Below are 27440 nucleotides of genomic sequence, written 5' to 3' on the forward strand. Positions count from 1 at the left end.
GTTAAAAAAACCTGGGCATGTTTAGTCTCAAGAAAAGACGACTGAAGGAGGACCTGATAACAGTCTTCACATATGTTAAGGGCTTCATATGTTAAGGGCTGTTAAGGGATGGTGATTAATTGTTCTCCATGTCCACTGAAGGTAGGACAAGAAGTAACAGGCTTAATCTGCAGCAAGGATTAAATAATAGGGAACACTATCTAGCTATAAAGGTAATTAAGATCTGGACTAGGCTTCCAAAGGAGGTTGTGGACTCCCCCTCACTGGAGATTTTTAAGAACAGGTTGGACAAATTGTCACATTCTCGGGTGCAATCCAGACCAGTGAGGGGTTGTCACCACTTGCCCCGCAACTCAGGATGCCTCAATGCTTTGCTGTTGTAGCTCCCAACCTGGGCTGCTCACAAACAGCCACCAGCATGCAAGTCACACCCTGAGTATCTGTGTAGCTGCAGCTCTGACCTCAATAGCCTGTCAGCAACACTCCAGCTTCACTCTGGCTTCCACCAGCCTTGGTTACAACTTGCAGGGTGAACCCAACATGCTCCCAGTCCCAAATTTTCTCCAATATGTGTGTTCTGTCCAGCCCTCTCCTGGCCAATTCAGATATTAAAGGTCCTTTGCCGCTGCGAGGTATCAATATTCAACAGTTAGCTACTTTAACTGGAGATACCAAATAGTGCAGTTTAAACACAACACTGGATTAGTTTAGATTAAAAATAAAGTAAGTTTATTTAACTACAAAGTGATAGGGTTTAAGTGAGTACAAGGTATTAAAGTCAAAAATGGTTGCAAGAAAAAAGTGAAGATAAAATGTTTTCTAGTAGCTAAAACTTAACAAGATAGACTTGGTTCAAGGTAAAATCCTCTCCGCTTGTTCAGCAACAGAGCTGACCAAGTTTCATTACTGCTGATCTAGCTTTACTTGGTCCTACCTTAGCACAAGGGCCTGGACAAGATAACCTCTCGCGGTCCATCCCAGCCCTGCTTGTCTATGAATCTATGACCCTGCAATGAGTCCTGCATAGACAGAATCCCACTGAGTTCAGTGGAGCTCCATGCAGATGCATTGGGTCTCCCATGTAGCAATCACAGCAGGAACTAACCCCTAGTGACTTACTTCACAAGTGTCTCTGCTTTACCTGTGCATTTTATCTGCACGTGTACATCTACATGAAGAAATCCATTTATTTTTCCACAAGCGTGAGATCTGCAAGTACCTGCGCATATTGATTTTTTTTTCTGATGGCTACCCAGTGCGTGACATTTGGAAAAAAATCTTGGATAAATCTAGCAATTAAGACCTTAAACCAAAGGTCAAATCAGTGAGGTACCAGTGTGAAACAGAAACTGACCCAAAGTACTTAATGTGATTATTTCTCAACAGAATATTCCTACCTGCCAACCATCTACCTGGAATCTAACTTTGAAGTCGTGTAGATATTTCTAGTTTTTGTCAGTAATTATTTACTCTACGTCTTCCAACTGCCCAACAATTCTGCAAACAGGACACCAGAGCTAGGTAAAGACACTTTCTGAAATGACGTAGGAGAGGAAGAATAGAGAAGTGGCACTCACTCACGCCCTGGGTTTCCTCTGTGTGAAACAAGCGCGGCTGCAGGACTGCCAGCTCCAAGCACTGCAAACCGTGCGTCAGGCCTCCGAACTCGTGAGACTTGCTTACGAATCAGGGCAGCTAGGGGCTTGCCACTTGCCCTCCAGTGCCTGATCCTTGGGGTACGCGCGGGTCACGTGACGATCCCCCTTTGTTCCCCTCCCCCACGAACAGGAGGGCCAGCATCTTGCTCTTGGCTTTGCAAGTCCCGGCGCAAAGCTCCGGCTTGCAGGGCAAAGGCGTGAGGCCCCGCAGCCAGGCTGCCCGTGCAAGCCCCGCCCGCGCTGGAGCTGAGCCCGAGACGCCGCTGAGGTCAGAGGGGCCGGCGGAGGCGGAGGCGGCGGGCGGGGCGGGGCAGCGGCGGCCATGGGGAGACGCGGCCGAGGCGGCAGGAGGTTGCCGCTGCTGGTGGGCACCGGGCCGGCGGGCGCTGGGCGCCGAGCGATCCCCGCGGCCCGGCCCGGCCCGGCTGCAGCGGCCCACCGCGGTGTGCCCAGGCCGGGCCGGCCCAGTCCCTGGCGCCGGGGAGAGGCGAGCTGCCCGGCCCGGAAGCGGGGAGCGCACGGGTAGGGCCCCAGACCCGCTCCTAGGCCGCGGGGCCGGGCAGGTGCCTATGGCGGGATGGGGGGAACCCTGGGGAATGGGCAGGTGCTTGGGGGCGGGATGGGGGCACCAAGGGGAATGGGCAGGTGCTTGGGGGCGGGATGGGGGCACCAAGGGGAATGGGCAGGTGCTTGGGGGCGGGATGGGGGCACCAAGGGGAATGGGCAGGTGCTTGGGGGCGGGATGGGGGCACCAAGGGGAATGGGCAGGTGCTTGGGGGCGGGATGGGGGCACCAAGGGGAATGGGCAGGTGCTTGGGGGCGGGATGGGGGCACCAAGGGGAATGGGCAGGTGCTTGGGGGCGGGATGGGATGGGTAGGTGTCTGATGGTGATGTGGGACAGGGGGCACCCCAGGGTGATGGGAGCTGTCCAGGGTCCTGGTAGGTCAGGGTGTGGGGCTACAGAGCTAGGTAGGAGCCCAGGGTGGTGGGAGTGCTGGGCAGGGCCACCAGAGGGCGGTTTGGTTATAGGGACGGGCAGCGGGTGACTCTGGGTGACAGGAGATGCAGAGCTAGACAGATGTCGGGTGGGGGCTACAGGCAGTGATGAGCTGCCAAAATCTTAACAACCCGGTTCCCGCCTCACCCCACGAGGGGGTCGTTGCCCACCCCGTCCCCCCGGGAATCCTGCCCCATCCAACCACCCGCATTCCTTGACACACACACACACCTCCGGGACTCATGCCCCATCCACCCCTATCCCCTGACTGCCCCCAGAGCCAGGCAGGAGGGTCTCGTGGGCCACCGTAGTGGGTGCCCACCCTGCCCCTAAGAGCCAGAGGCACCTGCCGGAGGGCGAGGTGGGGAGTCCCAGCGGTGCTTACCTGGGGCAGCTCCCAGGAAGCATCCGGCAGGTCCCTCTGGTTCCTAGGGGCGGGATAGTGAAGCAGCCGCTCCCCCCACTGATCACATCAAAAGTGGCACCTTAGGTGACGACACTGTGGGTGCTCCAGGGCTGGAGCACCCACAGGGAAAATTTGGTGGGTGCAGAGCTCCCACAGGCAGCTCCCTGCGCCCGGCCCCAGCTCGCCACCGCTCCGCCTCCACTTCCTTCCCTGAACGCGCCACCCCGCTCTGCTTCTCCCCCCTCCCCCCAGCTTCCTGCGAATCAGCTGTTCGTGTGGGAAGCCAGGGAGGGCTGAGAAGCAGGCGGCAGCTTTGCGCTCAGGCCCAGGGTGGCGGAGGTGAGCTGGGGCAGGGAGCGGTTCCCCTGCATGCCCCCCGGGTAACCTGCTCTGGCGCGGGCAGAACTCCTCGCGCCCCCCAGCTCACCTTCGCCTCCCTGGGCCTGAGTGCGAAGCCGCCACTTGCCTCTCAGCCCCCCGGCTTCCCATGCAAACAGCTGATTCACGGGAAGACGGGGGGGCGGAGAAGCAGAGCGGGGCGGCGCGTTCAGTGGAGGAGGCGGAGCGGAGGTGAGCTGGGGGCTGGCGCGGGGCGGGGAGCTCTGCACCCACCAAATTTTCCCCATGGGTGCTCCAGCCCTGGAGCACTCATGGAGTCGGCACCTAAGGAGCCACTTTTGGCTGGTGTTAAATTTAGAAGCCCTTGGGCTTCTAAATTTAACAACCGGTTCCCACGAACTGGCTCCAGCTCACCACTGGCTTCGGGGTAATGTGGGGCTGGACAGAGTCTCTGGGGCAGGAGTGCCTCTGGGTGATGGGGGCTTTGGGGCTGGGCAGGAATCCAGGGGGGCTGGCTGGGTAATGGGGCCTGCAGTGTTTATGACACTGCTTTGGGTTTATCTATGGGCCCAGCCGGGCAGATGAAAGGCCCAGTGTAAGACTTGGTTTTGCAGCCCTATTGTCTCTTGAGGGTGTTGGCCTGGACCTAACCTCTTCCCCATCCTCTGGTGCTACTCCCTGCTCTGTAGCAGTGCTGCTGTAATCCTGGCAATTCATCATGGGACCCAGGGTCTTGCTGTGACTTCTCCACAAATACCATACTGGGAGTCCTGCCTGTTCCCAGTGCCCTCCTATTCCCCAGCGTTCACACCCACTAAAGGATTTCCCTGCAGTAGGAAAAGAAAGATTCAGTTAGCAAGTTACCTGCTACCTTTGGGAGCTTTAGTGACCATTTAAGCATTGCCCAGATGGATAGGTGAGGGGCAGAGAGGCAGAGTGCATGCTAGGACCTAGCAAACACAGCTGCATTGGGACTCCTTCCCCAGGTGGTGCAGAAACTGTCTCACTTGCTGTTGAGGTTGATAATAGTGATGTTGATAAAGGCAGATGCTTTCCCAGTTCTGCTGTCCCAGCGCTAGTTTGGAGACTCCACTTGCAGCATTATCTAGTGGCTGGAATGAGGACTCCTGGGTTCCCATCATCTCTCTGCCACTGATTCACTGTGTGGTCTTTAAATCATTTAATCTCTGTGCGCCTCATTTTCCTGATCTTTGCAGCTCAGTTAATTACACGTTTGCTCTTACAATAATATGCATACTGAGAGCCTCTGATGGTGGGTGAATGGACGTCTCCTCTTAGTAAACCTCTTTCTCCAGAGACGCAGCCACCAAAACACCAAAAAAACCTTTGAAAAGTTGACTTCTCACTTCAGCTCTGACACCTGTCCCTCTCCACCCTGCTTTGCCTTGGTTTGTTTTTCAGAATGATCAACTTTTGCCCGCAGTGTGGCCAGAAGGTAGAGACAGCATTTCATTTCTGCCCTGTCTGTGGGTATAAGCTGCCTAAAGAAGAAGATGAGGAGCCAATGCAACTCACTCCAGATGCCTCTTTGTCCTCTCTGAAAGGTAGGTAAGACTGGGTTAAACAGCAGCCTCTTTGGATAGAGATTCTGGATTAGCCAAACCCTCCTGATTACAAGAAGTAGTGGAGCATTGGCATACCAAGTACATGTCTGTCTGAATAGATCCTCTTATTGCTTGCTTTAGGGTATGCAAAATTGTTGTCTTTGATGGCAGTGCAGTGGAAGGGAGTGAATGCAATCTGACCTGAGGAGTAGAGTCCCAGGACTCCTGGGTTCTGAACCAGCTCTGCCACAGGCTCACTATGTGACTTCATCTGTGCCTCAGTTTCTCCATCTGTAAAATGGGGCTAACAGCACCGACCTGTTTTGTGGTGTGGGTGTGAGGTGTTTCACCTAAAAGGGCTTTGAGCCCCATGAATGGAAGGCGCTGTAAGTGCGGAGTGTTATGATCGACAATCATTGGAATACCATGGATGGCATTGTGAGGGTTTGTTTCTTTAATCGTTCAGCCCTGAGGCAGGATGAGCCGACTCCAGCAAGAGAAACAGTAGAGTGGATGTCTTCTGAGAAAATGCTAGCTTCCACTTCGACTGAAGAGAAGGCTTGGAGCCCACCAGCTGCTTCCCCAAGCACCAAGGTGGCATCCAAGGGTGAGAGCTGGGGTGTTCCTCACCACTGCTGTGCTCATGTGGGGGTGGGGCAGACAGCTACTTCATGGCACTTAAGGTAGCACTGGAGCACTAGAGAGGTGGCTTGTTCATCCTGCCATCATGTCCCTTCCCTACCTCCTGACTGAAGTACAGGGTGGTGTGGATGGGTTACAAGAGATGTTTGATTGTCCACTGCTGGAAGGAGAATACATGAAACCCAGGGCCTCACTGCAGGAGCAGGGTGAAGTGTCTGGGAGCGAGAGATGGGGAGCTCTATCAGGCTGGGGTGGTATTATCACAATGTCTCTGGTTGGAATCTGAGCTGTGGTGTGCTGGAGAGCAGCAGGACTCACTCTGTCTGTAGTGCCCTGTTATCTGATCAGAGCCCTGCTTTTGTGTCCTCTTCAAAGCAAAGGTCAGTCCCCGATCTCCCCGGCGGCTCAAGTCCACCTCCGTGGCACCTCTCCCAGAGGGCAAGATCCTGACCGACCAGAACAGCAAGCAGTGGAAACTGGGGAAGCTTTTGAACCAGAGCGAGTGTGGGCTGATGTATGAAGGTGCTGTGCAATCTCATGCTGGGATGCCGTCTGAGGGAGGATGATGAGTATATAGGGTGGGGAGTAGAGGAAGAGTAGCCCTCCCTTCCTCTCTTCTTGTGGCATGCTGAAAGTTCAGTCTACTGGGGAGGATCCCTCAGGGGATGTGAAGAGAGGGGGAACTGCTTCTTGAAAGAGATCATAATTGAAGCCTCTTGCTGACACTTCCCAGTTTGAAGACAGAGCTGGTCACCGGTGAATTCATATCTTAGGTAAATAAGGGATTTAGCTGCCCTTCCCCATCCTGATCCTGCCTCCTCAGACTCTATCAGTTCAGCAGACTCCCTGATTGCCATGTACAGTGCAGCAAGCACCTGAAGTGCCCTCGTAGGCCCATACCCCCAGAATCCTTTGCTCTGCCTGTAGCAGGTCTTCCAAAGAGATGCCCTGTGCAAAGGATGCTGGAAATGCATCCAACATTCTACCCAGCATATGTCTGGGTAGTGGTAGTATTTAAAAGCTGAGGGTTAGACTATTAATTCTTCCCTCCATTTTAGAGCATCCCTGTTCCACCCACCTCACACACAAATGGAAAGAACAGGTTCTGAGCCTTGGAGGAGGCCATAGATGTCCCATACTCTTCTTATGTGGAAAGGGACAGCATTAAAGGGTTGAAAGCCATTGATCCATTTCCTGTCCCTAGGAGAGGATAACATGCACCTTTGGCAGCTCTCTCATTAGCTTGGGATCTTACACAGTTTTCTATATTTGTGTTTTGTCAAAGACTGTGGCACATCTTTCTCCTGGTATTGATGAATCATTTTATTTACATACCAGGTTTAAAGAGCAGAGTCCCTTGATACTACAGCCATGCCTAGGTGCTCCAGTGTTTGTTGCTTTAGCAGTGTCTGGAGAGAGTTGAGACAAAGGTCTTATAACTCTGAAGCAAGGTGGGTATTGTCATGCAGCCACTTGCAAAGAGGCCTCCACAGATGGTATTTTCACAGTCCCAAGGTGAGGGAGGCAGAGGATAACTGAGACTCAAGCCACTCTTGCACTAGTTTCTGAGCAGCTAGCACTGCAAGTACTTTTGTCCTGTGCACCTGTAACCTCATTTGTTCCATCCTTCCACAGCACAGTCAGCATCTGGAGCCTGCCCTCAAAGGCAAAGATACTCTCTCAAACTTGTGAGTTCTGGTCTGTTCCATGTATGGGGCCCTTTGGTCTGACCTACCAGCACTGCTGGTACCATGGTGAAAGGAGTGGTAGAATGCAGAAGCTCAGATCATAATGGTTCCCTCTAGTCTTATTCTCCATAAGATTTCACAGTGTTAACTAGCATAATTGTCTTTGTTGTTGCAGGTGAAGTTAGTCAGAGAAATGAGGAAATAAACTGCATAGGTTAAAGACCCCGTACAACTCCCTGGGGAGTCTTACTTAGACTTCAATGGAAGCTGGATCAGGAGGCCCTTAATAAATAGCAGTGAGCAAAGCTGTAAGGAAAACAGATCTAAAGATTTAAAAAAGCCACCCCAAAGTGGCTGCCCTTTATATTACAAAGCTAAATTCTACCCTCTGTTACACCTCTGCTGTCCTGTCGATTTCCTGGTTGTAAATGAGGGTAGAGTTTGTCCCCTTTGTTTATAAATTTAGTATATGTCATAGAATCTTCTTTAAGCCTGTTTTGTAAAGGTTAACAACAACAAAACTCTAGAAAGTGTTATTTAAAACTCTTGGCGTGCGTGTGTTTTGTGTTGTTTTTTGTCCCCAGAAGTACTGAACACTCTGTAGTCTGAAAAGTGACTGTAGATCTAACACTGAGCTCTTCTGTATCTGTTACCTCTCTGATGCCAGAATGAGTTTATAAAGTCAAATGCTGATTGATCTAAATTAGTTACCCTGTGACAGCTCCCCGGCATCTGCCAGTTCAGCTGGGCTTTCCAGAACTGGCATCATTCCCAATCATAAATAGTCTGCAATTGGAATTTCGTTGACTGTGCTTGACACTGCATGAGCCAGAGTGGTATCCAGGTCACTGTCCTGTGTCTGCCTTGGCTTTTCTGGTTAATGGGATTTAGAAATTGTTATTAGCAAAACCCAGGGATGAATCCTAGGAAAGAGGGGTTTTAGGAAGAATGTGCCCACTTAGTCACTGGAATAGTGTCACTGGAACTGTGCCAGGGAAGAACGAGTTAAAAGGTGCAGAGGAAAACATTACTGGGGAGACTTCTCCAATGAAGGGTTAATGAGAAATGTTTAACACCACAAAGAATGTGTAGATTGCCAGGAAACCTTCATCTCTGTGTGTTGACAGTACTATAGAGCAGTACCAACTCTCCCATTCAGCAGTCCCGTCCCATGCCAGCACTACCCACCCCATCTGCCCTGACACTGCATTGTTTCTACAGCCCAAATTCCTCCCTTTGCAGTGGCAAAGGATTCTGGGATATGGTAGGACACTGTTTTTGTTCATGGACACAAGGTCTTAGTTGTGGGTGTTGAGGATTCAGAAAGCAGGACAGGTTCAATACACATTCCACCAGCCAAAATACTCTTGGTGGGGATCAGAGTAACAGCTGTGTTAGTCTGTATTCGCAAAAAGAAAAGGAGTACTTGTGGCACCTTAGAGACTAACCAATTTATTAGAGCATAAGCTTTCGTGAGCTACAGCTCACTTCCTTCATCTGAGGAAGTGAGCTGTAGCTCACGAAAGCTTATGCTCTAATAAATTGGTTAGTCTCTAAGGTGCCACAAGTACTCCTTTTCTTCTTGGTGGGGAGGTACTGAAAGAATTCTGCAGTTCGTTAATCTGCACCACCTGCCAGCTGCCGATTAACAGCACTACTCACCACGTGTGGGTGGGGCTAATGATATCAAACTGGGTCAGTGGATCTGAAATTATCACCTCTCCCACTCTGTGATGTCTCTCCTAAGCTAGCATGTGGCATCCTGCAGCTTCTGGACAATACATTCAGGCCATTAGGGAACTGCAGTGGCAAAAGAGCAATACCAAATACATACCAGCATGTATCCGTCCACGTGCAAGAAGGTGTTCTGGGAACCCCAGAGGGTTTGTGGCTCAGTACAGCACCCAGACATTTGTCTGCAGCTTCTCAGGGGCAGGAAGTGGCATGAGAACAAGCTTCCTTGCCATATTTCTGGTACTTCTTGGCAGGTTGAACTACAGGGGGGTGGCCTTTCTCAGGGTTCAGTGCAGCTCCTGTTGTTAGAATTCCCATGTTATCTCACACGGCCTTGCCCCTGCTGTGGACAATTAGAGTTTCACCTTCAAGGTTGTCACCTGGCTCCTTCCACCAGCCCTGAATGGCCTGAGGAAACTCATAGAACCAAACTTCAGTAAGCTCCTCCACTGGAAGGCTCCAACCCCAGAAAGAGCTGCAGGATCGCACAGTTCCGACCAGTTTAGGGGGCTGTCTTCATTCTCTGGAGCACTTAGTTACCTGCAGAGAGCACTGAGCAGTAGCACTTGAGCTGTCTGTCCTGAGGCCTTCCCGTGCTTGGGTTAGCTGTGCTGTATAGATAGTGGGAGGTGGCGTGGTTCAGTAGATGGGGCACTGGACTGAGAGGCAGGAGACCATGTTCTGTTCTTAGCTCTGCCACTTACCTCCTGGGTGACTCCCCCTCTCCTTAGCCCCCTCAGTGCAGTACTGTGAGATCCATAGGTGAGAAGGGCTAGGGCAGGATTTTTACACCCACACTCTCCCTAGTAAATGGACGTGGTGGTGATACTGACGCAGCACATCGCTGAAGGTAAAACAGTGCAGCTTCGTCTCTCTCTCCTCCCAACCCTCAGGACACCAAAGATGGCAGGCTGTACAACGAGCAGATCTTCCTGCAGCGAGCGGCAAAGAAAATCACAGGTAAGTGCCATTCCTGGATGGTTGGGTTCCCTGTGCATCTGCTAGGAGACACTCCAAAGGCAAGACTCAGGTGACTCAAATCATTGTCTGACCTGTGCCTCAAAGAGTGCTGAGTGCTAACCAGTGTGTTTAGAAATGACTCTCCCAGGAGCGGGAAACCTCAGGGTGTCTGTTGGGCAGCACCTTCCCATTCCCAGCTCGGTGTTTTTCCTTGCTGCGCTCAGAGGAGTTCCCCTGCTGTAGAGTTGTCTCTGTCTCACTGACAGCTGTTTAACTGTGCACCCTGACCCCTCTGGGGTTGACTGGAGCCCATCCCGTAGCTGTTCCATCAACCCTGGCTGTGCAGAGCTGCTCTCTGTCCAGCTAGCTGAGCCTGGGGTACTCCAGTCAGGGCATGACATCTGAGGAGTAGGGATCCAGGTCAAACCTGCGCCTTTGTGATTCCCACCTCCCTTATATGTGGGACATAGGTGTCCATGCCATTCCCCTTCTCAGAATACCTAGGGCTGTAGCATCCCACACCTCTCCCCCTTTCCTGGCCTGGATTTGGCATCCCCACACCCCGATCCCCTCATCCTACCCTTCCTGTAACTCCTGCTGCCTGCCGCTGAGCTTTTACTATTACGTCTGATTGCCTGCTACTCTGACTTTTATGGGGGCAGCTCAGGTGACAGGATGAGCCTTGAACTCTCAATTGCCCAGTGCAGAGGGTCTGTATCTGTGGGAGGAAGGAAAAGTGCTGGGGTGGGGGTGCCCTCACTGTTTGCAGAGTTCCTTAGCCAGCAGCATGGCAAAGCCGTGCCCATCTGTCCTGTTGTCTCCCTCCTAGTGGATAAGTGGAAGAGGATGCACTCGGTGCCTTTGCTGGGGATCCCAAATTGCGTTGGCTTTGGTCTCCATGAGAGTAACTACAGGTAAGGCAGGACTGCAAGCTGCCAGATGGGGACAGCTGGGGAGTTTCCTCCTTCCCAGGACTCCACTATCCTCTTTATCTCCTCGATCCCCACTGCCAGGCTCTTGCTGCAGCCTCTCTCTTCTCTCTCACAATACCACCCTTTTCTGTCCCCCAACCCTCACCCCACCAGCTACTGACCCACTGTCTGTGCATTGGCCCTCTCTCATCTGATTACTGTAACCCCGGCTTCCTGGGCCTCCTTGTCTCTCCTCCCAGTTAGTCTCTCCAAACTGTAGCAGGTAAAATCCTTTTCCCCTCTCGCTGTGCTGACCTTCATTGGCTTCCTGCATCATAGTGCTACTCAGATTACCCCACTGCTGTCTGCTTCCTGCCATTCGCTCTCCTAGCCTCCCCTTCTTCCACTCTTGCCTTTGCATCTTCTTTCATGCTGCTGCTAAGGCTTGGAACACTCTCCTGCTCCCTGTGCACATAGTGACTTCTCTCTCTTTCACCTCCTCCTCCCAGGAATCCTCCTTTCTGCTGTCCCTTCCCCCTTGCCTGTCTTGGCCTGTGAGCTCTGTGTGGAAGGGAATGTGGTAATGAGTCGATAATACTTCAGAGGGAATGCTGACCTGCCAGTGTCTCTCCCTCTCCTCTCCACAAACAGGTTCTGTTGTCAAATACGAGGGAAGCTGTGTCTTTGTTAAACTAGAGAGTAAGGGAAAACAGTTCAGGTCAAGATTGGTAGCTGAGCTACCCAAATAAGCTTTGAGACCCTCCCATGACAGGTGCTGACCAAGTTCAACGTGCTCTTATCTCCTCTCTCACAGGTTTCTGGTGTTCCCTGAGTTAGGACGAACCCTTCAGTCAATCCTGAACGATGGCACGAACCTTCTGACAGAAAAACCAGTTTTCCAGATCGCCATCAGGGTGGTATGTGGCAGGCCGATCCTTTTGGGGGTCGTTCAGAGCTGGATTCTCTCTGGCCTTTGCAAGGATGTTAGTTCCAGTGCAGGCCAAGGCTGGGACCAGTGTGTCATGGGTGATTCCTGTGCAGCTGCTGCTTGTGCATTGCCTCCAGGGAAATTTTAAGGAAACTTCACAACTTACTTTCTAAACACATGCACAAAAGAGCACAGTGAAATGGCTCAAACTTACTAGAGTAACTTCCTGAAGCACTGAGCACCCACAGATCCCACTGAAGTCAATGGGCGAGAGCAACTTTTGCTAAGCACCTTTAAAGATCAGGTACAGCAGACTGAGCCGGGCTCCAGTCTCTGAATAGTATAACATTGTGCTTGAGCATGGGGCTGGTTGGGGCGGTTTGTGATGAACTTATGGGTCTATTAATGTTCTACCCCAAGGAAATTGGGAGACAGAGTGATTGGGACCCCCCTGAATTTCTCAGGTACCTCCCAACATGTGAAAAGCAGAGAGTGGAAGAGGCTGTGCAGTTAGCCTGCTCCTTAGTCTCCCAGCTGCCACGAGCCTGGGGAAGATGCTCTAGCTCAGAGCTCACTGGGGATGCTGAAGGGCTGTGCGTGAGTGTGACGTCTCCTGTTCTGCCCCTAGCTAGACTCCCTGGAGTACATCCATGGAAACGAGTATGTGCACGGGGACATCACAGCAGAGAACATCTATGTGAACCCAGACGACCTTGCAGAGGTAGGAAGTGAGAACAGTAGGAGCAGAGGGAGGTAGCAGGAGAAGTGGGGCAATGCCCTAGCCAGAGCATTCTCGTATGGAGGGGAGGGTTGATTCCTGGCTGCACCCTGTGTCAGTGCAGCCCCATAGCAGGCGCTGTGTGCAGCATTGCAAGGGTCACTGTACCCAACGTGTTCACCCCCCAGGGAAAGAATTTGGGCTCCCTTCAGTCTCTGCATCTTAAGGGGTGGTGCAGGGAGAAGGGGTGGGATCTCTTAAACTGGAGAGGGGACGTTGGGAGGTGAGGGGCTCCCGGGTTCTCCCAGAGCAGCAGCACTCTCCTCCTTCCCCTTGCGTGGTCGCCCAGGAAGACATTTCACAGTCTCTCTCTCTCTCTCTCTCTCCTAGGTCACCCTGGCGGGTTACTGCTCTGCATTCCGATACTGCCCGGGAGGAAAGCACGTGGCTCAGCGTGAAGGCAGAAGGACTCCTCATGAGGGCACCATTGAGTTCATCAGCCTGGATGGGCACAGGGGAGCTGGTGAGACTGCAGTCCCTGATGGGTTGGCGAGACTGTGACAGCTCTCCTCCCCTGCCATCCCTGCTTGCCTGGGGCGCCCTCTGCCTGTATCCTTCCCCTTCACTGTTCTTCCATTAGCTTTTGGTAACGGCTTCCTCTCTGGTCAGCCAGCTGCTCCCTCCTCCTATGCAGCTGCTCTGCTACTTCCACAGTCGCCAAGTGACTCAGGCAGGAGCGTGACATGGTGGGAGAATGTTTCCATTCCATGCGAGGTCGTGGTAACCCAGCCATGGAGGGGAGTGGAAATCCAGGACAGTGGGTGCTGGTTTAATGGGTGTCTGTAAAGCTTGGCAGAGTGCATTTCTCGCTGATTCAGGCCAATGTACGGGGGCGGGTTCCCCAGCCTGTGTCCAGTTGTGGTCTCATGGCTATCTCCATGAGATGCTTGTGCATCTCAACCTGCTCGTCAGAGATGAGGACATTGCGGGTTCTGACCTGGACCACACAGCGGTGAGAAGAAACTGGAGACTTGGTTGGCTGGTCTGCCCCACCCTTTATCACCTAGGATAGAAGCCTGAGGTGAGTCAGGGCGCATGTGTGGACCAACGGATGCTACTTCAGATTCTGCGACTCTGGGCGCCTGCCGCACATGTGTAACCCTCAGTGAATATAATAGGGACCATCACTTGAAGAAGAGCTGAGGCACAAAGAGGTGAAGAGGCGCTCCCAAAGTTGCAGTGAATTGGTGGCTGAGCTGGGATGAAAACCCAGGAATTCTGACTCTAATCACTAGGCCACTCCACTAGGAAATGTTTCCTGCTGTTCAGCCGTGTGCTTTCCAGAGCTCGGTTCTATGCTGTCCCCTTGCGGGGAGGGACCCCCTTGAACCAGGCCTTTTTGGGTATTACTCCCAAACTCTGCTTTTCTCACTGTGTTTCCTGAGCTGCTGGGTTTCTCTCACTTTCCCATCAGGACCATCTCGCCGGAGTGACCTGCAGTCTCTGGGCTACTGCATGGTGAAGTGGTTGTGTGGCTTCCTGCCCTGGACTGACGAGCTGGCTGATGTGCACAAGGTCATGGAGCAGAAAGAGAGGTGAGCCCTGGGGTTGGGGACCCTGCCTACCATTCTGAGGGCCTGCGGGAGGAAAGCAGTGAGGGAAGGGGGTTCAGAACTAATGGGGAACTCAATAGTCCTGGTACAGATCTTGGGGTGTCTGAAATCTGTAACTGGAAGTGCTGCCTCCCATGGAAGTAGCTGGCCAAACTCCTCTTGACCGCAGTGGGAGCAGAATCCACCCTGAAATCACTGTGAGGGTGAAACGGGCTGGAGGGTTTGAGTTGAGCTGGTCATCATGCATGGCTTTCACCTGTCCCCATCGCTGGGGGCAGTTTGTTCAAGCGCTCGGTCCCTTCTTTCTTGTTTACTGGCATTGAGTGTGTGCTAAATGCTGTAGGTACAAAACAGACGTGGTCGGGCTTCTGCGACTGTGCTTCGGCCAAAAACCAGCTCCAGGTATGGACTTATACTGAGTGTGGCTGTGGGACCTAGTGGGTCACTGTGTGTGAGGGCTGGTTGTTCACTGAAGCTAGAAACTGGGCTGTCTCCCCCATGCAGTCTCAGCTGAAGAGCTGTGTCTGACCATAGTCATTCTAAACCCTTTGCTGCAATGCCAGTCTGCTCATGAACTAGTAGCCTTGACTGCGAGAGATGCCCTTGTAGATCCTGCCCAGGGAGGCTGTGGGAGCTTCAGAAAGATTTCTGATATCTGTGCGGGGTGACATAGCCCACTCTCAGGTTCCCCCATGGATCCAGTTTTTCTCCTTGCTCTGCATCCAGCTGGAATGAGGGTGATCCATGCAGCATGAGGTGGTGATTCTGAGCCTTGCTACAGTGGGATGCTGGCCAGGGATTAAAGCAAGTGAGTGGGAACAGGGAGACCTTGGTTCTAGTCCCAGTTCTGCTGCTGACTCATTGGGTGACCTTAGGCAAAGTGCTTCCCTCTCTGGGCCCGAGTTCCCCCATCAGTGCAGGGGAGGGGTCTGTTGGGAAAAGCCCCTGCGGAAGTGTTGTTTAGCATCTGGCTTAGCTACGCAGGGAGTGAATGCTGGGGCTGCTGCTCTGGAGAACCATAGCCATTCCTGTGAGTGTCTGTACCACTTTGCAGATGCCCTGCACAGCTACCTGCAGCAAGCAATGGCCTTGGCCTTTGAAGAGGAGCCAGACTACAAGGCACTGCGAAAGTTCTTGGGGAAGCCGCTGGAGATGAGGAGAACTTCGGCTTATGACTCGGTGAATCTCAAGGTGGTGCCTTAGGTAAGGCACTTTCTATGGGGGTAGCAGGTTGGGGGAGCACAGTCACACACACACACACCCCTCCCCCCAGCCCCAGGTTACTTCAGCTGGCAGTGGTGACCACAGCCTTGTTATCAGATCTCCCCTCCACATGTGAGTCTAACATGATCAGCAGGGAGGAGGCTTCTCTCTGCACTGGGTGTGAAGCTCTAGAAGGAGGGCTTAAGGGACTCTGACCACTCCAGTGGGGCCTGTGTTAACTCTTAGAGCACCGAGGGTGCTCATTTTCCATTCCTCAGCCCTCCTTCCCCACTCAAGCACCCTGCCCCTCCCTCCGACCTCTTTGTGATCAGTATCCTCCCCATCTCCAGTTGTGTTGAGAGTGGGTGTGGGGTCTCGTGGAGAACATGCATGTGGGTTCAAGGAAAGTTTCTGGCAGCAGGGAATAGGACTTCCTATCAGGAAGAATGATGTCCCACCCTGCTTCCTCCCGGCTGGGGAGCCTCACATGCTGGCCTCAGGTCTCTCCCCCTAACACTGTTCCCATTTATCATCACTGGGGAACTCAGCAGTTCTGAAAGGGTAAGATGTCCTGAGGGTCACTGCTCAGTACAAGGGGAGCTAGTTGGCTGGCTGTTCCCAAAGGCTGGGGCAAGATCAGAATTTGTGGCACTGTTCTTTGATGCTAAATGTGCCTAACCTGGCCAGATTGGCTTTGCCTCTCTCTTTGTCCCTGCGGCTCACAGACAGACTGTTGTCAGAGCCCTTTCTGGGTAGGAGGAATGAAGATGTGCCCAGCCTTTTGGTAGAGAGCTGCCCAGCCTCACGCCACGTTCATCCATCGAAGCAGGCGCTTCGCTTTCTCAGGGACACTGACTGAGCAGTGGACACTCACGCCGTCCCCTCCCTGGAGGCATAGGTGTAGCTCTAGTTTTGCTGAGTTCTGGCAACTTGCCACCTTCAGAGGCTCCCATGGCTAGTCTACGCCCACATCAGTAGGACCAGCCCTACTTTTGCCCTTTGGTCTCTCTGTGGCGTCCATCACCTTGGGATCTAAGGTGGGCAGAGGATGTGGTCTTGCTAGAGCAGGCAGCACACGGGTGGTCAAGTCCACCTAAATCTGTGCTGGCTAAAATCTCTCTTCCCACCCTGGAAGCTGTAAAATTTGTTGGTAGCCACCAAGGTATTGATCCAAATTCAGCCCTAGCACAATCTAATGAATTCACATGGAGACTTGGCCCTTGTCTCAGCTTAGAGTCAGACCCAAGTAAATTGGCTCCAGGTGGCACTGCCAACAGCACTGGCACTGAGTAACAGAGTAGAAGGGGCTGGTCATGCTCCATCCCGATTTATGTTTTTCTTTGTGGCTTTTCAGATCTCAAGAAACTGACTAAAACTGTGAGAGGTTTAACCTATTGGAAGGGCCCTGCTCTGGGGCAGCCGGCTCCTGCTGTCCTTCATTGTACACCTGTTCTAGAATTCCTTGGGGGTTTGAGAGGGATTGTTTTTAGGGCTTTTACAGTGATTTTTAGAAAGCTGACTTCTGAGCCAGTGCTGTAGCTTAATGAGCTCCAGCTAACATGAAGACTAAACTCCTGCTTGGCAGATGGCTGCCCCAACCACTGTTTGGAACTACCTAGCAACTGGGAGTGTTGCCATAGGGGGACAGACTGAGCCTGGTGAACAGAAAAGAAATCAGGGATTTTAAATGTTTGTATCCTGCCTACTAAACACTGCTTGTTTTGTAATAAATGCTTTGTGGATGGATCCCAAGGCTCTGTTTTCTGTGTTGATCCAGGGAGCGTAGGCTCTTTATTTAAATCCTACGTGGCATCGACCTTGCCTTTTCATCAGACCTGAAAGCACTTTACCAATGAGGGCATGCTTCCAGATGAGGAAGTGGAGACACACAGGTGAAGTAACTTGGCTAAGCTCACAGGCAGGGACAGAGCTGGAAATAGAACTCATGTGTCCTCATGCTCAAACCACAAGAGTAGGTTGTCTTCCCTGAAAAGTAATTGGAAGGGAATTGTAGTAGCCAGTTATGTACAAAGCACCAAGTGTGTGAGTCATGAAATTTTCCCCTCTGTTCAATAAGCTGAGTAAAGATTCCTGCAGCAATGGCCTGGATGCCTGCAGCACAGAGGGGGCCTGTTAATAAAACCCTCCTCATTTTTCAACCTCTGCTCAAGCCAACATTCCTCCAAGGCTGGATTGACACTGCCTTGTGGAAGATGGAGCCAGGCACCAGCTGTGACCCAGTAGGGAAGCCTACTGTGACTGGCCTTTGCTACCTTATTTTTCTACAAGAGATTTAATTTGTAACATTGTTACGGGGGGCAGATGCTCAGGAGCCATACAGGAGGAAATATGGGCAAGTAAGAGCAGAGACCTGAAAAGTTTTTGGATTTGCCTGACGAGCTCTGAGACCATGAGCAAGTCAGTTAGCCTTGCTGGGGCTCATCTGCACCCCTTTGAGATAAGGAAGCTAGGTTTTTCATGCAGTTTGATGTTTATCTTTGCGCTGTTACCCTTGCTCAGAAACAATGCAGGCTGGCTCCCCATGAGGTCAGATACATGCCATTTTCATGTGAGAGTCATTAACATAATGCTCCTTTGAGCTATAAGCTGCACAGTTATTTGGTATAGTTCTAGTCTGCATTTTCCCTGCTAAGAATTCCTTATGTGAACTTACTACTAACGGATTCAGCTTTTAGCCCTATGGGCATAGGCCAGGGCAATTTCAAAAGCAGACTTAAGTAGGACCAATACATATAGCATAGTACTACTGCCTACATAAGAGAGCTGGGGTCAAAAGCCTTTCCTCATTCCCTATAGAGGAAGGAGCCAAAGGTATTTAACAGGGTCACAAGAAATCCACCTGTGTAGAAGTGCATGAGGGTCACATAGAATCTTAGGGTTGGAAGGGACCTCAGGAGGTCATTTAGTCCAACCCCCTGCTCAAAGCAGGACCAATCCCCAACTAAATCATCCCAGCCAGGGCTTTGTCAAGCCTGACCTTAAAAATATCTAAGGAAGGAGATTCCACCACCTCCCTAGGTAACACATTCCAGTGTTTCACCACCCTCCTCGTGAAAAAGTTTTTCCTAATATCCAACCTAAACCTCCCCCACTGCAACTTGAGACCAATACTCCTTGTTCTGTCATCAGCTACCACTGAGGACAGTCTAGATCCATCTTCTTTGGAACCCCCTTTCAAGTAGTTGAAAGCAGCTATCAAATCCCCCCTCATTCTTCTCTTCCGCAGACTAAATAATCCCAGTTCCCTCAGCCTCTCCTCATAAGTCATGTGATCCAGTCCCCTCATCATTTTTGTTGCCCTCCACTGGATGTTTTCCAATTTTTCCACATCCTTGTTGTAGTGTGGAGCCCAAAACTGGACATAGTACTCCAGATGAGGCCTCACCAATGTCGAATAGGGGGGAACGATCACATCCCTTGATCTGCTAGCAATGCCCCTACGTATACATCCCAAAATGCCACTGGCCTTCTTGGCAACAAGGGCACACTGTTGACTCATATCCAGCTTCTCATCCACTGTCACCCCTAGGTCCTTCTCTGCAAAACTGCTGCTGAGCCATTCGGTCCCTAGTCTGTAGCAGTGCATGGGATTCTTCCGTCCTAAGTGCAGAACTCTGCACTTGTCCTTGTTGAACCTCAGATTTCTTTTGGCCCAATCCTCTAATTTGTTTAGGGCCCTCTGTATCCTATCCCTACCTTCCAGCGTATCTACCTCTCCCCCCAATTTAGTGTCATCTGCAAACTTGCTGAGGGTGCAATCCATACCATCCTCCAGATCATTTATGAAGATATTGGAACAAAACTGTCTCCAGGACTAACCCTTAGGGCACTCCACTTGATACCGACTGCCAACTAGACATGGAGCCATTGATCACTACCTGTTGAGCCCGACAATCTAGCCAACTTTCTATCCACCTTATAGTCCATTCATCCAGCCCCTACTTCTTTAACTTGCTGGCAAGAATACTGTGGGAGACTGTGTCAAAAGCTTTGCTAAAGTCAAGGAACAACACATCCACCACTTTCCCCTCATCCACAGAGCCAGTTATCTCGTCATAGAAGGCAATTAGATTAGTCAGGCATGACTTGCCCTTGGTGAATCCATGCTGACTGTTCCTGATCACTTTCCTCTAAGTGCTTCAGAATTGATTCCTTGAGGACCTGCTCCATGATTTTTTCTCCCACCATCCCTTAAGCTGTTTGTTTTTTTACTAAGTTGTAGCCTTTCTGCTTGTAGGTGTAACTGCTGCAAGGCTAGGTGCAGCTGGACACCACAAATGCCCCTAAAAGGCCATCTCAGTGCCAGTCAGAGTCCCCACTTCTGACTTCAGAGTTGATTCACTCCTTCCCATTGTGATCAGAATTGCTAATGCAATGGGCTTAGGCTTTGATGTTCTGCAGGGATAGAGGTGCATGCTAAAATCTACTTGTTTTCCATTTGTCTAGGTGGTTGGAAGAGCCTTAATAGAAGCCTGGCTACTGATTTTTGGCCCAGATCCCCAAAAGTATTTAAGCACTTAACCACTATGGAGGAGGTGGGCTCCTGGGGAAGGTGTAAAGCTAGGTTTCTACATGCTGAGTCAGTGTAAGCACCAGCTTTGTCAACCTTTTCCAGATAATTTCTAACATTGTAGCTTTTTTTTTTTAGTAGGTTACTATGGAGGGATAGAGAAAGTATAAGAGTCAGGAGTTGTAGCAGATATTCATAGGCTTATAGATGACTAGCTGTTACACAAGGAGGGTGAGGTTATTTACAGTTACAGACTAGAAATTAAACCAGTTCCACTGCACCTTGACAGATGAGGGAAAGTGTCTTAGAAACCCTGCTTCTCTACGTTCCAGCTTTATGATCCACCTGTCAGTCAGGCTAGTTCTAGGAGAGCAGCTCAAGATCTGGAAGAAGCCAGGCTTTGTAAGTAATGTGCTTCCTGGAGATGCAGTATTCTCAAATCCAGCTTGTGAAAGTGACAATAGCAGCTTGCTTGATAAACCGGTGCTTTTCAATCCGTCAATGCTCAAGCTGGTAGCTGTAGAAAATAAGCCACTGTTTGCAGCTGCTAATATCTGTTCTGTAATGGTCTCAGTTGCAGAGACAATGGATCAGCTATAACCAACAGCTATCTAGTAACAGGTGACAGACTTGCATTGAGGCTTCTGCCAGTGACTTTGTAACACCTTAAGTAAGTCACTTCACCTTTCTATGCCTCAAGGCATGTGACTGTTAGACAATTTTCTCCCATCACAACCCCTTTACAATCAGCTCCTTTACCAGACACAAGCACTACCCCTGTTTTTTAAAATAACACAGACAAGTATAAAAAAATTGTTTTATACAAAAGTCACTACACTGTATGTGAACGGTCAGTGTCTCTGCCACAATTTCTCAACAAAGGAAGGTAAACAGGGAGTATAGTTCCAGTGTTATCAGATGCCAAGCATGACAAACAGCTGCCAGAAATCTTGTACCATGTATGTTCTCACCACCTGTTCTAGAGGGTCAGCCCCTCTGGTAACAACTAAGTCAGTGGGTAAAGTAGCCTCTAGTCCCTCAGCTTCTTAGGGCTTTTGCTCTTCTTGTACAACTTCCACAGACTGTATAAGGCATGGAATCCTTTATCCAGGATTGTGGGAAAGACACCAGCTCTTCCTTGCTGACTGGGATGTCATGGAGAGGTATCTAAGATAGGGCTTCATGTAGAAGGGTTATTTGCTATTGCTACATTGAATTTATTTTGAATACTAGGACAGAGGAAGCAAACAGGAAAGTAGAATCAGGCTCTATTGCAGGCCATTTTGGAAGAATAGCAAGGAAGACAAACTGCAATATGGACAGAACACAAAAGTGACACTGGGACTGAGTTCTTGCAGATTGTACCAGTGGTGCTGTAACTAAAGGCAAAAGGCAGTGAAGTGGTAAGGCACAGATAGGATGTTCTTCACTTGAAGAAACACATGGAGCTAGAGGGAGGGTCTGACTGACAGCTCTGTAAGTGAGAGTGAGCTGACTGGAGCTCCAGCAGTGTAGGACTAATGGAAGGAGAATAAGGCCTAGAGCCTGCCCCAGAGAAGGGACATTTAAAAGCTCCAGTCTGTTAGAGTAAGTATCCCCACTTACCACTACCACCCTTTGCTTGGCTCCAGAATATACTCTAGTGCAGTGTAGTTAATGTCCAGAGAAAGTAAGAGGGGCACCAGCTGGGAGTGAACTAACACCCTGCCTTAGCTTCAGGCACAAATAACCTGTTAAGGGAGTCTTCAGACAGCACTAATAAAACAAACAGGAGAGGCTGCAGCGTTGACAGTGCTCCACCTCATGGCTGGCTACAGCCAGGTTCCCTCGAGAGTTTTTCCTAGATTACGACCGTGTATGGGGAAAAACAGGTCATAGCAGCAGAGTTTTATTTTTTCCCCTTCTTCCTCTGTGGAGGAATCGGCTACCCACCGGGCAATGCATTGCAGGTAAAATCAAGATGGCTTTGGGTAGCACACAAGGGTTCTGGGTTTTCCTGACATGTGCTCAAGACCAGATGGGGTTCTTAATTTGCATAGGATCAGACTATAGGGAACATTTTAAAAAGCAGCTACCAAGAAACAAGGTAGCTCAGCACTAAGCCACAGAAGCATGAAATGGAGCTTGCAGAGCATGATTGGCATGGGCCGTCTGACACTGACAATTACTTGCTACCTTCCCTGCAAGACTATACCAAAATACTGCTTCCCAGAGCCCTCTGAAATGAAAGTAAACAGCACTGAAATCAGAGGCTCAAGAAGCCCAAGTTCATCCTCTCTTCTTCACTATGCTCGGCCACATTTTTCCGTTTGACTTGCCTTCTCTCACACTTGCCCTCAGTGGACCTGGGCCGGACAGATTGTAAATGTGATTTCAAGTAGTGAGGCAGGTATGGCCCTTTGTTCACGGCCCTGCCCAGAGACAGTGCTGAGGTAGTTTTGATCGGTGCTCCAAAGCTGCCATCTACAGAGGAAGTAGGACTGGCACTGTGGACAGAGGAATAGCCTGAGGTGGCTTCTAGTGTGGGTTCTTTTCGACCGTGACCAGCAAGCCGCTGTTTCTCAGCATCTGGCTGCTCAGGCTTCCTGGCTAGTACATCCTGTCCAGGCCATTCCGCAGCTAGGCTGTCTTCATCACTGGAATCCTGACAGCAGTGCTCTGCTGGATCCATATAGACCACAGTTACATCCAGGACTCCACTGGGAGCAGTCACTAGAGGAAGATATAGAACAGTGATTTGGATCTACCTGAGCAGCAGTGTAGTGAGAGCACAGAAGTCAGAGCCAGGAACTCAAGATCTCTAATCCTGGGCAATTAACTTTCTCTAAAGCCACAGAGGAAGTTAACACACAAGCTCTGATTTCTCCCTTGTGTAAAGTGGGGACTCCTCCCCATTCCACAGGTATGTTCTAACAGTTGTTTGTACAGGGGACATGGTATAAAAAGCTTTAAGGCTCAGCACTAACAAAACAAAACAGGAAAGGCTGCAGTGTGGACAGTGCTCCGCCACATAGCTGGCTACAGCCAGATTCCTTCAATAGCTTTTCCTGGATTATGAGAACAGCAAAATCCCTTAATATGAAGCCATGAGGACTCTCCTTCACTCACCAATTGATTCAAAGTGCCCAGTGCTATCTGGGAGCACTCCTACCTCACAGCAGTACAGACAATACTCAGTAATCCTGTCTGCCATTTTCTACATTCCAGAGTCTGCAGCCATTGAGCCATATAAATAAGAAGGAAACAAAGAAAAAGAAGTGGGACCGCTAAACACTGAGGATGGAGTGGAGGTCAAGGATAATCTAGGCATGGCCCAATATCTAAACAAATATTTTGCCTCAGTCTTTAATAAAGCTAAAGAGGATCTTAGGGATAATGGTAGCATGACAAATGGGAATGAGGATATGGAGGTAGATATTACCATATCTGAGGTAGAAGCGAAACTCAAACATCTTAATGGGACTAAATGGAGGGGCCCAGATAATCTTCATCCAAGAATATTAAAGGAATTGGCACATGAAATTGCAAGCCCATTAGCAAGAATTTTTAATGAATCTGTAAACTCAGGGGTTGTACCATATGATTGGAAAATTGCTAACATAGTTCCTATTTTTAAGAAAGGAAAAAAACGTGATCTGGGTAACTACAGGCCTGTTAGTTTGATATCTGTAGTATGCAAGGTCTTGGAAAAAATGTTGAGGGAGAAAGTAGTTAAGGACTTTGAGGTCAATGGTAATTGGGGCAAAATACAACATAGTTTTACAAAAGGTAGATCGTGCCAAACCAACTTGATCTCCTTCTTTGAGAAAGGAACAGATTTTTTTAGACAAAGGAAACGCAGTGGATCTAATTTACCTAGATTTCAGTAAAGCGTTTGATACTGTGCCACATGCGGAATTATTAGTTAAATTGGAAAAGATGGGGATCAATAGGAAAATTGAAAGGTGGATAAGGAAATGATTAACAGGGAGACTACAGCGGGTCCTACTGAAAGGTGAACTGTCAAAAGGCTGGAGGGTTACCAATGGAGTTCCTCAGGGATCAGTTTTGGGACCAATCTTATTTAATCTTTTTATTACTGACCTCGGCACAAAAAGTGGGAGTGCGCTAATAAAGTTTGCAGAGGATACAAAGCTGGGAGGTATTGCCAATTGAGAGAAGGACCGGGAAATCATACAGGAAGATTTGGATGACCTTGTAAACTAGAGTAATAGTAATAGGATGAAATTTAATAGTGAGAAGTGTAAAGTTACGCATTTAGGGATTAACAACAAGAATTTTAGTTATAAGCTGGGGTCGCATCAATTAGAAGTAAGAAGGAGGAGAAGGACCTTGGAGTATTGGTTGATCATAGGATGACTATGAGCCGCCAATGTGATATGGCAGTGAAAAAAGCTAATGCGGTCTTGGGATGCATCAGGCGAGGTATTTCCAGTAGGGATATGGAGGTTTTAGTACCATTATACAAGGCACTGGTGAGACCTCACCTGGAATACTGTGTGCAGTTCTGGTCTCCCATGTTTAAGAAGGATGAATTCAAACTGGAACAGGTACAGAGAAGGGCTACTAGGATGATCCGAGGAATGGAAAACCTGTCTTATGAAAGGAGACTCAAGGAGCTTGGCTTGTTTAGCCTAACCAAAAGAAGGTTGAGGGGAGATATGATTGCTCTCTATAAATATATCAGAGGGATAAATACTGGAGCGGGAGAGGAATTATTTAAGCTCAGTACAAATGCGGACACAAGAACAAATGGATATAAACTGGTCAATGGGAAGTTTAGACTTGAAATTAGATGAAGGTTTCTAACCATCAGAGGAGTGAAGTTTTGGAATAGCCTTCCAAGGGAAGCAGTGGGGGCAAAAGACCTATCTGGCTCTAAGATTAAACTCGATAAGTTTATGGAGGAGATGGTATGATGGGATAACATGATTTTGGCAATTAATTGATCTTTAAATATTCATGGTAAATAGGCCCAATGGCTTGTGATGGGATGTTAGATGGGGTGGGATCTGAGTTACTACAGAGAATTCTTTCCTGGGTATCTGGCTGGTGAATCTTGCCCATATGCTCAGGGTTTAGCTGATCGCCATATTTGGGGTCAGGAAGGAATTTTCCTCCAGGGCAGATTGGAAGAGGCCCTGGAGGTTTTTTGCCTTCCTCTGTGGCATGGGGCACAGGTCACTTGCTGGAGGAGTCTCTGCTCCTTGAAGTCTTTAAACCACGATTTGAGGACTTCAATAGCTCAGACATAGGTGAGAGGTTTTTCGCAGGAGTGGGTGGGTGAGATTCTGTGGCCTGCGTTGTACAGGAGGTCAGACTAGATGATCATAATGGTCCCTTCTGACCTTAATATCTATGAATCTGTGAATAAGAGCTCTCCAAGTCTTGTGCCCAAACATTTTGCAGCATTGCAAATGGACAAGGAGATTTTGGCATCTATCAAGAAACTTTTGCTGTTACAGGATGTGGTGTAAAGATAATCGCCATGGTACAATAGAAAAGGGACGTTCTTTCAGTGACTGCTGTCCCTCTGAAAGAGTTTGCACTTTTCTAGCAAGAGTAACCTGACTTTGTTAAGCTGCAGATGGGAAAATGCAGTCTCTCTCTATTGTAATCAAAGAAGAAAAAACACACTACTTACCATCTCCCTCTCTCTCCCCTTCACTTTCCTGATCTCCTTCATAACCCGAGCAGGAGTCCAAGCTCCAGTCCAGGAAGTTGTCCAGAAGGCTTTCCTCCTGCGTGGATAGTTCAGCTGTGGGTGTAGTCACAAAGCTGCCCCTATCTTCCTGAATGCTGTCTTCTCTTCTCCTGTTGCAGGGAAACTCAGAGGTTACTCACTCAGCATATATATGGAGGAAATCATCCTGAATCAGGAAACAGGCTAGTCTCTGACCATTTGCCTCACTCAACTCTTTCAGCGAATACTAAAGATACAACTGGTCATTTGGTTTGGCCAGCAAAACATGGCATGAAACCCAAACTTTCCCTTCCAGCCATCCAGGGGAAGAGGCTAAGCAGAGTTAAGGTGACTGGGGAAGGACTGATTGAGTCCATAGAGAATGGCAGCTCAGAACAGGGAAGTGGGTAAAAATCCCACTCAGTGATTTGCACACAATTGATATTTTAGGGAGGCAAAAGACCCCCTGTCAGATGCCCATGAGAACTCCATACTGAATCATCCATGTCCAGTGGCTGCAAACATAGGAGAGAGAGTACACAGAACAGAGCTTAGTTTTACTTGCCTTTTAGTTCTCTTTCCAGAGGGAGAGCTAAGGAAAGTCTGAATTTCCTCAGCACTTGTGTGTAAGGGACTGGGCTCTGGGTCCTCCTGTTTCACTCCTAACAGTGAACAGAGCTGGCTATAACTCATCACCTAAACAACAAGACAACCTAGTCAGACAACTACAGCAGTGCCCTCCCAACAACCAAAAATGCCTGATACTTTCTCTAGGATAAATATGTCTTGAACTGCTCCTTGGCATTTACAGCCCAACTGTGCAACTTGTATCCCCACAGGGTGCGTGATGCTAACGCCACTGCGCTAGCAGTGTACTCTCTTCATCTTCCCTTTGGGATTTTTAATTTGAACTTGTTACTTTTCAGAATACTGGATAGCCTGCTACACTGGTCGCTCTGCTTAAAGTGCTTGCCACTAAAGAATGGAGAGCAGAACAGTAAGGCTACTCCCCACCTTTTCCTTGCCAATTTCTTCATAACGCTCATCTTCAAATCGTTGTTTCACAGCAGTCAACACCACCTGCCTATAATCCTTTGGGACATCATCATGGAAACTAGGAAGAAAGAAAATCACAGCACAGGTGTTACAAGAGCACATTGGAAAGGACACAGTTCATAGAACTTGCTGACCTAAAAACATTCCTCCCTTCTTTTATGGCTCTGGAGGATGTTTCCCCTCAGTTCTGGTGTGACAAACTGTCATAAATATAAAGGGAAGGGTAAACACCTTTAAAATCCCTCCTGCCCAGAGGAAAAATCCTTTCACATGTAAAGGGTTAAGAAGCTAGGATATCCTCGCTGGCACCTGACCAAAATGACCAATGAGGAGACAAGATACTTTCAAAAGCTGGGAAGAGGGAGAAAAGAAAAGGGTCTGTCTGTCTGTGTGATACTTTTGCTAGGGACAGAACAGGAATGAGTCTTAGAACTTAGTAAGTAATCTAGCTAGATATGCGTTAGATTCTGATTTCCTTAAATGGCTGAGAAATTAAGCTGTGCTGAATAGAATGGATATTCCTGTTTTGGGGTCTTTTTGTAACTTAAGGTTTTGCCTAGAGGGATTCTCTATGTTTTGAATCTAATTACCCTGTAAGGTATTTACCATCCTGATTTTACAGAGGTGATTCTTTTTTACTTTTTACTTCTATTAAAATCCTTCTTTTCAGAAACTGAATGTTTTTTCGTTGTTCTTAAGATCCAAGGGTTTGGGTCTGTGGTCACCTATGCAAATTGGTGAGGATTTTTACCAAACCTTCCCCAGGAAGTGCAAGGGTTGGGATGATTTGGGGGGGAAAGATGTTTC

The 27440-nt window shown here is 49.4% G+C and overlaps 3 protein-coding genes across 12 annotated transcripts in view; 1 reads left to right on the forward strand and 2 right to left on the reverse strand.

Annotated features, from left to right (window-relative positions):
* Window positions 1-2222, reverse strand: part of LOC144930916 (uncharacterized) — a 31496-nt gene extending 29274 nt beyond the window's left edge. Inside the window, exon 1 of the mRNA XM_078854615.1 lies at window positions 1578-2222. The gene's annotated coding sequence lies outside the window, so the exon portion shown is untranslated. The remainder of the gene's footprint in view (window positions 1-1577) is intronic.
* Window positions 1936-17109, forward strand: VRK3 (VRK serine/threonine kinase 3). Of its 4 annotated transcripts, none has more exons than XM_073362886.2 (14): window positions 1936-2180; window positions 4824-4966; window positions 5433-5573; window positions 5984-6130; window positions 7244-7296; window positions 9924-9990; window positions 10820-10904; window positions 11716-11818; window positions 12458-12550; window positions 12938-13070; window positions 14022-14142; window positions 14504-14562; window positions 15215-15363; window positions 16718-17109. In XM_073362886.2, the coding sequence occupies exons 1-13, from the start codon at window positions 1981-1983 to the stop codon at window positions 15361-15363; spliced, it is 1494 nt and encodes a 497-aa protein (XP_073218987.1). In that variant the 5' UTR covers window positions 1936-1980; the 3' UTR covers window positions 16718-17109. The 4 variants fall into 4 exon arrangements, with proteins under 4 accessions (XP_073218987.1, XP_073218989.1, XP_073218990.1 ...); XM_073362889.2 differs by having other exon boundaries at window positions 2160-2221; XM_073362887.2 differs by lacking the exon at window positions 1936-2180 and adding an exon at window positions 3466-3632.
* CCNF (cyclin F) overlaps window positions 10733-27440 on the reverse strand; it is a 29231-nt gene continuing 12523 nt past the window's right edge. For 4 of the 7 annotated variants that reach the window (XM_073362880.2, XM_073362883.2, XM_073362879.2 and 1 more), the window contains 4 exons: window positions 26592-26691; window positions 26143-26273; window positions 25539-25708; window positions 20438-22606 (listed from right to left, as the gene is read on the reverse strand). In XM_073362880.2, the coding sequence (XP_073218981.1) occupies window positions 22140-22606; window positions 25539-25708; window positions 26143-26273; window positions 26592-26691 (868 nt within the window). In that variant the 3' untranslated portion in view covers window positions 20438-22139. Of the gene's footprint in view, window positions 11594-16942; window positions 17350-19957; window positions 20412-20437; window positions 22607-25538; window positions 25709-26142; window positions 26274-26591; window positions 26692-27440 lie in introns of those variants that run through there. The other 3 variants (XM_073362885.2, XM_073362884.2, XM_073362881.2) reach the window with 3 other exon arrangements.

The sequence above is a fragment of the Lepidochelys kempii genome, chromosome 10 (assembly GCF_965140285.1).
Source record: "Lepidochelys kempii isolate rLepKem1 chromosome 10, rLepKem1.hap1, whole genome shotgun sequence".
Classification (NCBI taxonomy): Eukaryota; Metazoa; Chordata; order Testudines; family Cheloniidae; genus Lepidochelys; species Lepidochelys kempii.